General features: G+C 27.2%; 1 protein-coding gene across 1 annotated transcript in view; it reads left to right on the top strand.

The window, feature by feature from the left end:
- The window catches only part of LOC110282037 (synaptonemal complex protein 1), a 30658-nt gene that overhangs the window by 4271 nt on the left and 12356 nt on the right, over positions 1 to 14031 (top strand). The window contains exons 4-10 of the mRNA XM_071179215.1: positions 1306 to 1356; positions 3545 to 3781; positions 4971 to 5036; positions 6343 to 6435; positions 7072 to 7223; positions 9166 to 9429; positions 13278 to 13482. Coding sequence (XP_071035316.1) covers positions 1306 to 1356; positions 3545 to 3781; positions 4971 to 5036; positions 6343 to 6435; positions 7072 to 7223; positions 9166 to 9429; positions 13278 to 13482 — 1068 coding nt within the window. The remainder of the gene's footprint in view (positions 1 to 1305; positions 1357 to 3544; positions 3782 to 4970; positions 5037 to 6342; positions 6436 to 7071; positions 7224 to 9165; positions 9430 to 13277; positions 13483 to 14031) is intronic.

Genomic DNA, 14031 nt, shown 5'->3' with positions numbered 1-14031 from the left:
CTGAGTCTTTCTTATCCTTGAAAGTTCTTTGCATCCCTTCTCTGAATTTGGAAGAAAAATAATGGATGATTGTATTATTAAAAAATGGATCAAAGTATTAAAATATAAATTTTTGTTAAAATTACTGCAAAAATCAAGTTTACAATAAGCAAGTTTTGAAAATATTTTCTGGAATTTTTCAAAGTTAGATATTTACTAAATATTCGTGAGAACGTTAAATTTTAATAAATAATACTATACAATTTAATAAATAATATAACTTAATACTTGATGGAAATCAACCACAATGAGTATGGAAATTATTTATTATAATGAGGAGTGACAATAAAAAAAAATGTGATTATCTGAAGTCTGAAGGGTTTTTTCCCCCAAATGGGAGAAACCCCTAAACAAACATTTAAAAAAATATGTATATAAAAAAAATTTTTAAGTTAGTTTTTAATTACAATTTAATTAACATCTCCATCATACAACTTAATTTAATTTGATTAACATCTCCAATCTTGTTAATAGTATTGTATTTATTTTCATTATACACTATTTTTAAATTAAATGGAAATTAAAAAATTGAAACAACTGTAGTTTCTTTCAATGTTTTATGAAAAAAACTATTGTAGAAATTGATTTTTAAAATTATGTAAAAAAAACGGTTAAAATATTCTAATTAAATGTTACGAATAATGTATACAATAAATTTCAAAACCAACTACAAATCACATTGTATTAGCAAACACAAATTTCCGTTGTTAAATTCTGTTAAGTAGGAATACTCAGAACAACTCTTAGATACTATGTAAAAGGTATTTCTAAGTATATATTTTCAATACAGATTTTGTTTTTGAATATTCATAAAGTTATTAATTAATTATAACTTATGAAATTAACCTAAAATTTTTTAATTGTGAACTTTATTTAGACATTTTCATTGACAAATAATTATTTTTTATAAATTACATAACAATAAATAAGTTTCTTCCAGAGCAAATACCACATCTGTGTTAAGTAGATTTTATCTTGTTTGATAATTTAGGCTTTTCTTTGTTCTACAACATAACACAAATATTTCTCTAATTATTCTAAAATATATTTCTATATAAAATATATATCTAAATTATTCTAAAAATATAATTTTAATAATTTTATAGTGATTTATATTACTCTTTTTTTTATTCAATATGAATAGAAACCAAAAACAGTTTTACCATAGATAGTAGTTTTATATATGCAATGATGTGTTTATATATTCATTTCACATATGCATTTATGTTTTCATATATTCATATATGCATTTATGTTTTCATTTAGCTGTCATCTCTTTCGGATGCACCCATTCTTTCTGCAAATGAGAAACCAAATGTAAGTAATTATTTTACTTGCAATACTTAAAAAATATTTTGTTTTTCAACTAATATAAGTAAATGAAATTTTCTACTATATATTTTGGTAATATTTATAAGTTTACTATAAATTATAAATATTTTTTAAATTTGGTTTTGAAAAATATTTGTATTGTTTTGAATATTCATTTGAATGATTCTATATAACTCCCACAAACCAATTGAGCAAAGAGTTGTAAAATTCATAGCTCAGATAGGGAAATCAAAGATAAAACCTATAAAAGACGATATTTAAAGGAGTCTTTATGTTTACTGGTTGGTTTCTAGTTGTAGATTGACTAGAAACCAAGTTTTATGATGTCATGCTAAGTAGTGATGACATTCAGTGCAGCTTTGCTATTTAGCTTTAGCATTGAACGCACAATAAATGTAAATTTCATTGATCTCCGTATGTTTTATTATTCTTAGTTTCATTCAACATACTCAACTTACTTTGTATGATCCAATGAAGGGAGGTTAATTATTCTTGTATATGATAGAGTAATATGTTACAGTAACTAACTTAGAATAAATTTTTTGACTTTATTTATCGAGAGTAAATAATTAGAATTTAGGTCTAGGAGAATTTGGAAGTAATGGGCACCCTGACGCACTTTTCATATTTTGGTTTATTTTAAATAAATATAAAAAATTAAATTATTATTATTATTTTTTTCAATTCTCTGCATGTCTTATAATCTTGTTAATAATCTAATTGTTTATAATTTTAATCAATGGCTATAAAATTGGTTAAATTTTGTTGACTGATTAATATATTAAAAAAAGAAAATGTTATGTCGATAATTATTAAAAGGAATATAATACATATTAAAAGAAACTCCTTAAATGGGTCTATTACTAGAATATCTGTCCTAGTACATAATAAAAATGACATTATTGTTTTCAAAACTAAAAATGTTTAAAGGATATTGTATGCTATATTTTAATGGTTTTATTTTAAAAGAACTAAAGTTTTTCACATATTACTAAATAAATGTAAGGTAACTTATTTATTTTTTAGCACTTAGTGACTTCCAAATTAAATAGAATATATTATAGACTTATTAAATTAGTCTAAGTACTAAGTAGAATATATTATTGATTCATTATTGAATAGTTTCTGTTTCCAAGGGTTCAATACAAGCTTTTAAATTATAATTTTTCAATAAGCTTTATTGTAAACTACAATTTTGTATAATTTAAAAGACAATATTTTATGCAATAATAATTGTAAAAAAATATTTGCGAATAAATTGTTAAAGGCTGAGTCAGGCAAATCACAACTCATTATTCTTCCAGGTTTAAGCTTAAGCGATATGGCCATAGCTTCACCTGTCTCTAATCCTTAAGTGTTAGAAAAAAAAGAGATAAAACTGCAATAGCTTTTTTTTTGCTGTTTTTCTGCGAATAAGAAAACTACAAATGTTTCCTTATTTTTTATTTAAATGGTGTGAGTTAAATTTATACATTTACTATTATTCATGAAATATTAAATGAAAAATAAGAGTTTTCATTTAAAATTATAAACTTATTAAAAATGTCTGTTTTTTTTTAAATAATATTTCTCTGAAATTTTATGTGAACTTTAGTAAGTTTGGCTTACTTTATTGTCATTATTATAAAACTTTCTATTAAATTTAGTAAAAAAAAAAAAGTGAAATAATGATAGACAGCAATTTTCTTCAAATCCTATTTCAATTTTCTTGTGGGGTACAATTTAATACAAAATCTTATTTGAGTTCATATATCTTTCCTTTTTCGCTTTATCAAAACTGAATAGAAATAAAAATTTAAAAGTATCACTTAAACCATGGAGTCTCAGCCTAGTAAATGAAAGAAAATAAAATAGCAGTTTCATAACTGTCAAAAAACCTTGTGAACATTTATTTTTTACATGTCTCGTTTCTCCACATAATAACATGAGAAAAACTTATTTCTTATTTGTGAATGCACATGCTAGCTAAAATGCTGTTCTGTATGACTTGTTTCTCCGCCTAATAACATGAGAAAAACTTATTTCTTATTTGTGAAAGCATGCTAGCTAAAATGCAGTTCTGTATGTCGTACCATTGGAGAATCAATAAAAACTGAATAAAAATTCAGCTGGAAGTTGGAAATTATATATATTTTTCTCCTTTTCATATTGTTTTATTTCTTTTTTTTTACAGAGTATAAAAAGAAATAATGCTCTTAATGACAAACCATTGGAATTCGGCAGATTTGAAAATAGAAGGGGTACTCAGTTGACTCCTGTCAAACTGAATGCTTTGAAGATGCCTCCATCACCTTCTGCTAATAAATCATCAATGTCTTTTATGCCAAAAGGATCTTCCTTGACGAGAAATATCAGAAGAGCTACAGAAGATAAGATTCCTGAGAATCACCCACTAGACAATAGAAATTATGTAAGAAATTTTAGTTCTCTTTCTCTAAGACTTCAATTACAGTAACATATTCTCGTAACACCCTGTTCTGACAAGGCTGCACATGTTGGTGATAAACAGCTTGATGGTGACCATGCAGTCAGGTTTATGCATTAGGTGTTTTTATTTTTCAGACAATCTAAACTCATTAATTTGGAGCCTAGTGAGCTTCAAGCCACCATCGGGGTTAGAAGCCTTATCCTCGTCTAAGAGCCGCAATGACTCAGGGGATATAGCTTTTGCCTTCCAATGAGGTGAGCCGGTTCGAATCCCAACAATGGCTGGTCGATATGAATCCGCATCCAGCTTGCACCGACCACAGTGCCGAAGTGAAATATCCTCAGTGGTAGACGGTTTATGGAGTCCCCTTGGCGTAAGACTTACAGTCGGAGGTATTTGTGGTTTTCCTCGCTATGTAGCACAAATCCTTCAAAAAGTTCCTCTACAAAGGAAAAATTTCTCCTAATGTTCCTAATACTTGATCCAGGAATTCCCTTGCCTTCTGGATTGGGTTCAAAAATACATGGTTAAGGAGTTGAATATTAGTACTCTCTCGCATAAATCTTTCCATGAGAAGTTTTATCTTCCAATAAATATGGGGTTGATACCTAGATGCCTTTGTGATCTTTAAGTTTGTATTGTGTGTTTCTTCATTCTTCTTTTCAATTTTGGTTTTTATGTCTGATCTTCTTCATATTACTGTTTTTTTTCATTACTTTGTGAATACATATTTTTCAATGCAGTGTAGCTGCTAAGTTTATTTAACATAACCCAACCTCAGAAATTTAACTTGTTTCTCCTTGCTTGTTCAAGTTTAAATACTGTGTCTCTACTGGACAATGAAACTGACCAGAAAATAGTAAATGTTATATTTATTATCTGTTTTTTTTTTTCAAAATAGAAAGGTTAATAGAACAAAAATTTGCAGTCAATTTGAATGACAATGCTTTTAAGGAGTTTTACAAAAATCAAGTTCTAGAGTATGAGAATTATTCATATTCTAAGAATATAGACATATATTATCTACATCAGTTGAATCTCCATTGTCAGAATTTTTTTTTTAAACCAAGAGATTGTTAATATTATATTGTGTATGTTCTTTATTCCAACTATTTTTGAAATCATTTTTTTATTCAAAATATGTGTCATTGATTATTCGATATATTTACAGATTCCTCAGCATGAAGATTTTAATGACAGTACATCATCAGATGGAGGTTCCAAATATTCTTATGAGGTTTGTTATAAATACTTTCCTTTTATTTTTTTTCGCCATAAATTATCAACAAGCTTTTATTTATGTTAAATGATATAAAAATTTGATTTAAATTTTAAAACAAAACTTTACAATTTGTATAATTCTGTTTGTTTAGATCAGGGATGGGCAAACTTTTTTGGTCGTGGGCAAAAAATCTAGAAAAAAAGTTTGGTGGGCCTAGTAAAAACTTCTAAAATAAAAATTCTAATTTCTGAAATAAAATAAAGTCAATTCATCATTGAACGTATGGCACTCTACATAAACTTTGCGTTTTTAAGTTGCCATTTTGGAGTTAAAATTTTTTACAAATAACTCAATAAAGCAGTAGCTATTTTATACATTTAATAATTTCACCATTATTTACAATGACGTTGTATGTGTGCAATCTTTCCCTACGCAGTAAATAATGTTAGAACTCGCGCCGCCAGAAAAATCCGCTCATTGGAACTTAAAAATGCGTAGTTTGCCTCTTGTGAAGTACATTTCACCTATATTAGATTCCATATGTCTGCTCCTCGGGAAAGACAAATACTTTCAATATTTTACCAATTGAAGCTGTCTGTGCTAACTATTTCCATCAATTTATGTTTTGTAGAACAAAAATAGAGAAAGTGAAAAGGTCATCAGTACTTTGTTAAAGAAAGAAAGAACAAAAATAGCTTTAAAAAAGTAGACAAGAAAATGGATGTATAATGTATATTGTTTATATTAGCCATGGATCGGCAAGTTAAAATTCTGTCCGCTGGCTGGATAAAACCTTCCGGTGGGCCACAGTTGTCCCGCGGGCCGTAATTTGCCCATCCCTGGTTTAGATTGTTTTTTTAAATTTTTATCTATTAGCTTCTTTTTGCGATATCCATTACTTTCAGTTTTTAGTATTATGTTTGAGCTTTGCTTAGTAAATGTTAATGCCACATTCTAAATAATATGAAGGAAAAGGAGACTTTCGAAAGATTTGAAAATAGTATTTTATGGAAGTTCCTTTTTCTTCAATATATTATAAGGATATTAGTTGCGTTAGAGATACTAATGTTCTGAATGAATAGAGTTTACTTTAAAGAACCTTAAAGGTGGTTAAAAAAATTTTTTCCTCCAAAATATCAATATATTTTGTTTTACTGATACAGCATTATGAATTGACCCCGCCAGTCGATACCTCAATGAATACGGTACCGTAACACTGTATCGACAAGTTACCTGATTAGTTTCTATACTTTTTCTTTAAAAATATGTATGCATCTTTTTTCTTCTAATGATAAGTGATTTCTATCTGTGTATTATATAGGATAGTGGTGATGAAATGGAACAAGAATACTATGAAAAAAATATTCATGGTTCTATTGTCTCACCAGCTCATTCTGCCTACGAATCTCCCGACGTAAGATTATTTACAAAATTTGATAATACATTTCTAAAAGAAAAAAAAATGACAAGCTTCTAAAGTAGTTAAATTCAAACTTCTAAAGTGGTTAAATGTCATTTTATATTTATTTTTGGTAATACATTTCTAAATTTGATAATACATTTCTAAAAGAAAAAAAATGGCAAGCTTCTAAAGTAGTTAAATGTCATTTTATATTTGTTTTTGGATCATCTAAATATAGTTGTGAATACTAAAGTAGTTTTTCACCCTTAAGATAATTTTATGGGTAAATCTTTTTATTTTTTATTTCTTGTTGTCTTTTTAATTTGTTTCATTATTAATTTTTTTAAAATTTATTAAAAGGGAAAAATAAACAATGTCATTCAGGCTATAAAAGTAGTTAAATGTTATTTGATATATTATTTATAAATCATTTAAATATAGTTTTGAATATTAAAGTAGCTTTTTGCGTTTAAGATATTTTCAAGGGGGAATCTCACTTAATTTCTTGTTCGTTTTCTTAAATGTTTTCCTAATTAGTTTTCCTTCATTTTAATTTTACTTAGATCATTCAATATGTAGTTATACAGTTAATTTATTAATTTAACTAATTTATTTTGCTTCTTTACTAATTCTTAGCTTCTCTTCTAGGCTTTGGATATTAACACTCTTGTACAGCTTAACTCAAAACTGCCACCTGGCCGTGATATTTCTTCAAAAACTTCACCTCTACATTCATTAAATGATAAAGGAGGACCACCCCCATCTCTGAACTTGAGGAAAATGGGACAACCAACCTCTTTGTAGGTTTTATTAATGTATCTCATTTATTAATATTGTTTAACTCTTTTGTTATGAGCACCATATTTATTGGGCATAAAGGTGAAACTGTTTATAACTGGCCCACTCTGCTTCCAACTGTCATTGGCTAATGTTCCATTGACTCTTATTAGATTAATATCACTAAAGGTATATTTTGAATGAGTTTAATATTTTTTGTCAGCCATAAATATTTTTTCCTTCAATTTATTAATCAGTTGGAAAAAGCCGAAATAGAAAGCACATCATTTGCTGTGCAAACCACATAGGAGTGGAATCTAAGTGTAAAAACTGTAAGGTGGGCTTCTGTGTTATTGTTTTGAAATTTATCTTACTGAATTAAATTACGAAGACTGTTTTGAATTACCCTAAATTGCATTTTTATTTATAACTTTTGCATAATCTTCAAATATATTGTTATGTAACACTTGAATGAGAAAATCAAGCATGAGTTTACAAACATGCAATGTGCAAACTTTGGTGCGGTGCTCCATTCAGTAGTGTCTCTTCTGAGGAGTGAACTACTGTAGTAATTTTTTTTTTATCTGTGTATCAAAAATGAGTATTATAATGAATAATGTTTAAAGATTTATGAAATTTTTTGCAAATGTTTATTTGCCGAAATTTCATAATTTTAATTTTGAATTAGGAAATTCAATTTATTTTAAAAAGTTAACTAAATTTTTTTACAACTAAAAGATTGTTTATTGAGAAACTCACACATGGAAAATGAATAAAAATAAATATTTACTGTAAATTCATATCATTGACATATTTTGGAATTATGGTGTCAGTAGCACTGAAATTTTTTCTATATTTTCCAGTAAATTTTGATTTTAAATATGTTATCAATTTTAATGAGATTTCTAAAATGTATAATTTTTTTTCTGAAAATAATGGAAGAGACTATCTATACATTGTATTTATGTATGTATAATACAATATAACATTCCAAATTTTAAGGAAAATGCTAAATTCTCCTCAGGGCATATATGGCGATACGTAATAGTTTTTAAGAGAGCAAGGCCTTTGTTATTACAGTGTGGTGATATTGGTAGCCATCCTTACAAAATATTGCAAGTGTGTCGTTAGATTTGTTGTTGCTACTAAGTGCCACTTGCCAATACTAACAGGCCTTCTGTGGGAAACCAAACGATATTTAAGGCAGAGGGTGTGTTTCTTGTTTTTCAGTTGCCGAAGAATATGACTTCAGCCAAACACATGTTGAAGCCTGGTTTATTGGGAGGGCCTATTCATTCCAATACAGCTCATAATTTTGACCTGAGCCAGAGAATGATCTATCTCTAATTCAGTACCCCCAGAGGTATTGATTTGTTGTGGGAACTTGGAGGACTTTGTGACCCCAACAAATTAAACGTGCACCAATCACCATTTAATACATTCTTCAAAAAGCGGGATTCAAGCTCACGATCTCATGAACATGAACCCAAGGTACTACCAACCAGATTTGGAATCTGTTACAGTTTAAGCAATGTCGGAAGCACCACGAAATATAATTGTGTAAAATTTAAAACTAAAAATTTATAAACAGGTATGCTGAGATAAATGATAATTAATAAAGAGAATTTAGTAAAAATTAACTATTTTCTTAAAATGTTAATCTCCAACTGAAAGTTGGAATCATTATTACAAATTTGATCATATCTATTGATTTGAGAAACAATACCTCTTAATGTATGAATACTAATGTGTGAAACAAAATTTGTCCGAGAGCCTAACCTTAAATGTGCTAATAAATTAGTGTAGACGATATTTTAAGTTAAGAAATCAGGCGCAAGAACCTACTTTCTCTGAGTAAACATACCCTTATTCTGACTGTACTGCTGCATGGTTAAAAATCAATCACTAGTTATTCTATATTTATAATTGTTTGTTTCTAATTGCCTTCTATACTTATAATTACAGAAAACCAATACAACCTGCAACAAAGAAAAAATCTTCTCCCAAGAAGAGGTCAAAGAATTTAAAATCATTAAAAGTCCCTAAGTACGACACTGATGAGAGTGGGCTGGCTACTGAAATTGAAGAAGAGCAGAAGTTAATGTTAGAGAGAATTCAAAAGGAATGGGCAACAATGCAAGAGGAATTTAAAAAAGAAGAGAAAGCTAGATATGACCAGATGGTCAAAGAGAGCTCTGAGAGACTTAAAGAAGAAGAGGCTTTAATTCAGTGAGTACCTTGGGAGAAACAACATTATTTGTTGATCAATAATTGTGTTTAAATAATTAGTAATTATACTTATTATTGTTCATAATTATAAAGGGATATTAAGTGTACATGTACAGTACGTGTAGAGTAAAAAATACTTTATTGGTAATCAGCAGAACTTCTGAAAGTCTGCAAAATAGATTTTTCGGGTAATAGATATTTACGTAAACAAAGATCAAAATATGCATTATATACAAAAAAAGATAAAAAATGTAAGTTTTTTTTTCCAAAGTGTTTTGTGATTGTTATAATAACTTTTAATAAACTAAATAATGTGTAGCAAGATAAAATAAATGTTGTTAATAGATAAAAACATAATTAAAAGAAAAACACTTTTTTTTTTATCAAATAAGTTAAAGTTTCTCTTTAAAGGAAAAAAGGATTTTCTTCTTCTTTTGATTAGCAGAATTAGGATACATCATAAATAATCTCAAGCAGATAATCTGATTAAATTAGTACTCAGTGTCATTCTAATAGTGGGGCATTTGACAGAGCCTTGCATTTCTAGGACTTAGCTGAGAACTATGCGAGTTATATTATTTTTTTCTTCTTTCATAATTGTGAATTTTTTTAACAAAAATTACTGTCTGGTAATAGAAATTTGAAAAATGTGTTTTCTATTTAAAGCATATTGATAATAATAACCTAAGCCTGATTCTTGGATTCAACAGTCTTGATATTTCTAGGGGTCCTGCACAAATAAAACTGCTCATAGAAAAAGAAAAGAAAGTTATAAGAAAAAGGAAATAAAGTGTATTTAAAATTTTTTTAATTTTTATTTCAGGGGGATCCTTAAATACAAAAGGTCTTATTTCTCTTTATAAGTTCCAGACCTGTATAATCATTAACAATACTTAAGCGATAGTATAAATTCGGAAATAAAAGAATGGGAAAAAAGTTAAGTTATTCAATTTTAAGAATAAAATTCTAAAGAAATTACTAAATAAATAAATAGTGGGATTTATTTCAATAATTTGGGCAAAAATCTAGAGTTGAATGAGGAGCCATGTGTTAAAGAGGATTGAAAGCGTCCTGTAAAATATTTTGCCCTGAGTGAAGTGTAGCAAATGTCTTGTAAATAATTTGATAAATCTGAATTTGACAAAATCAGAAATAATATCTATTGATAGTTGATTCTTANATTAATGTAATTAAAGTAAGTAAGTATTAATTAAATTTTAAGTAAACTCAATCATTTGACCTCCCAAGCCCCCCCCCCTCTTCTGGTTGCACGCCTGTCTTAAGGACCCGTTTATTACAAGCACTCGGATTTAACGAGTACATGTTACGGTCCCTTTGTGTTCGTTATAAACAAGTTCGACTGCAATAACTTTTAATAAACTAAATAATGAGTAGCAAGATAAAATAAATGTTGTTAATAGATAAAAACATAATTAAAAGAGAAGCACTTTTTTTTCTTTTTTTTATCAAATAAGTTAAAGTTTCTCTTTAACGGAAAAAAGGATTTTTTTCTTCTCTTGATTAGCAAAATTAGGATGCATCATAAATAATCTCAAGCAGATAATCTGATAAAATTAGTACTCAGAGTCGTTCTAATAGTGGGGCATTTGACAGGGCCTTGCATTTCTAGGACTTAGCTGAGAACTATGCCAGTTACATTGTTTTTTTCTTTTATAATTGTGAGTTTTTTTTAAAAAAATTACTTTTTGGTAATGGAAATTTGAAAAATGTGTTTTCTATTTAAAGCCTATTGATAATAATAACCTAAGCCTGATTCTTGGATTCAACAGTCTTCATAATTCTAGGAGCCCTGCACAAATTAAACTACTCATAGTAATCAAGATATAAGAAAAGGGAAATAAAGTGTATTTAAAATTTTTTAAATTTTTATTTCAGGGGGATCCTTAAACACAAAAGGTCTTCAATTTTAAGAATGAAATTCTAAAGAAATTACTAAATAAATAAATAGTGGGATTTATTTCAATAATTTGGGCAAAAATCTAGGGTTGAATGAGGAGCCATGTGTTAAAGAGGATTGAAAGGGTCCTGTAAAATATTTTGCCCTGAGCGAAGTATAGCAAATGTCTTGTAAATAATTTGATAAATCTGAATTTGACAAAATCAGAAACAATATCTATTGATAGGTGATTCTTACAAATATTAATATTTTACTCATTAATATACATAGTAAAAAATTTCGGGATGAAGAAATTAGCTTGTTTTGATTTATAAAAGAACTGCATAGAAAGTATATCTTGTAAAATAAACCTCTAGCACATGAATTTGTACTTTAGAGTTCCTCAACATGGACATTAACCATTTTGCTCATGTCATCAAAATATTTAACACTGGACTAACAGTTATTTTAACTTAAAAAGAAAACTATATAGAAAATAGACCTTTCTGGAAAATAAACACCTCACACAGAACTGAATACTATATGGATCCTTAACATGGGTTTAAGCATAATAACCATTTTGTTCATGCCATCAAAATATTTAACATTGAGCTTAATATTTTAAAAAGTAACTGGAAGTTTAATATGTAAAGAATTGTTTTTATGTGTGTCAGTAAATAATAAAATTCAAGTGTTTCCAAAACATCATCAGATTCTTAAAATTTGAATGTGAATATCATGAAACTGGAAACTATGTTTGTGTGACTGTTTATGTGATATTTAGCAAACCACTGGGCCAATTCAAAGATAATTTTATTAAATTCGTCTCAAAGGATATAATTGTTGTGTAAACTTATGTTAGTTTTTAAAAATTGATAAAAAAAAATTTGTAAAAAATTGCACTATTTTCATTAAAAAATTTCTCTTTTCATTTGTTTTGATATAATTTTTTTTTATAGTTAATATGATGACTTAAGTAAATAACGAACACCAACTTTTCATTTTTATTTATTATTATTTTTTTGCAAAACACATTTCCATCTGACATTTATTTGCTTCATCGCTGACTTAATGCCAGCATTTTTTATTTATTAATTATGCAATGATGACGAATTTTTATCATTTGATTACTGGTGATTGACAATGAAATGGCAAATTTTTGTACATTGACAATGTGTTTAAAATCATATGCTTAGTTGGAATTTTTTTTTTAAAGAAAAAGCAACTTTAGTGACTATATGTCCCATATAAGATTGTTAAAGAGTCTCAAAATGTTAGAAAATTAATGAAAAAGAAAAGTTTTTTCTTCAAAAATTACCTACTTTGTTAATAATTCCCTAAAAATCTCATTTTTTAAGCTGTTGCATTTGAAAGATACATATGTTGAAAAGAAATCTCATATTATCAAGTTTGAATTATATTAACATCATATTGTTTTGAAATTCTCTTGTATTTATTGTGTTATAAATTAACATGGAAGTTTTGCTAAAGTTTGTTTTCATGTTAAATCTTGCCTCAATGAAAAAGCTTTATGGTTATGAAATAGCTGATTTTTTTTTCTTTGCCTCTAAATAAAACAGTTATAATCTGTCAGACATTGGTATTTGAAATGCAAGGATATTATTTAAGTTAATCCATTAGCTTTACATTCAAAAATTTCTACGAAGAAAAAAGTTACAAAATTGTGCGAATAATTCTGTGATAACTAATTCAGTTTAAGAATGTTATTGGAAAACCCTTTAAGATGATTTATATTGTTCAAATTGATAAACACATTGAGTGTTAATATTTTTTTCTCTGTAAAATAAATCAACAGTCACTTAATAATTTTGAGTTAATTTTTCCCCTCTTGGAAGATTTTAAATAATTTTTTTAAAAATGCATGAAGTATGAAAAAACTTAATATTTTTGGAAAAACTTATTTATGTATATACCTAAATTTTAACTTTAGGAAGGAGCATTCTGATATGCTTTCAACTCTCAAAGCTGAATTGGAAAAGAAGATACACGAGGAGCGTAATACTGCAGAGAAAAGTTTAACAGAATTAAAGAAAAACAATGAAGATCTGTATTACAAAGAAGAACAAGTTTTTAAGGAGAAATTAGATGCTCTGAACGAAATGAAGAGTTCAGAAATAAGCAAAATAAAACAAGAGGTAGAGTAATAAGAATGCAAATTTTTTCTTGTTTTGTATTGATTAATGATTTCTTTCTTATATGACATAGATATGAATTCAGGGTAATTTAGAGTGTATTCTAAATATGTATTTTTTCTTTTATTTCTCTTCGATTTTTTTTAAAAAAATGATTTAAGTTGAAAATAATTTCTTCATGGTGTTTTATCTTCTCAATGTTGAAGTTTTTTTTATTCCAATTTCATAAATGTTTTATCCATAGAAAAAAAAGAAGTATAAAGATATTAAATGTAAATAGGAGTGGAAGACAGCTTTTTAATTATAATTTTGTATTATTTTTTGTAAAATAATTTGCTTTTTACTATCGAATGACTATTTCAGGTATAATAATTTAACTTTATGTTATATGTTAATTTTATGTATCTTTAAGCAACGAAGAAAGACTTGTTCTATCATGAGTAATTCGGAATTGATTTTTTTCCGTTTTGTTTCTGGTTTAAATTAATTTACTCTAAGTAAAAAATTCTGATATTTTAAATTTTTTTTTATATTATAATTTTTGCTGTCTGT

This window comes from Parasteatoda tepidariorum, chromosome 3 (assembly GCF_043381705.1).
Source record: "Parasteatoda tepidariorum isolate YZ-2023 chromosome 3, CAS_Ptep_4.0, whole genome shotgun sequence".
NCBI lineage: Eukaryota > Metazoa > Arthropoda > Arachnida > Araneae > Theridiidae > Parasteatoda > Parasteatoda tepidariorum.
Note: the sequence above shows the minus strand (reverse complement) of the source record. Positions and strands in the feature narration are given on the sequence as shown.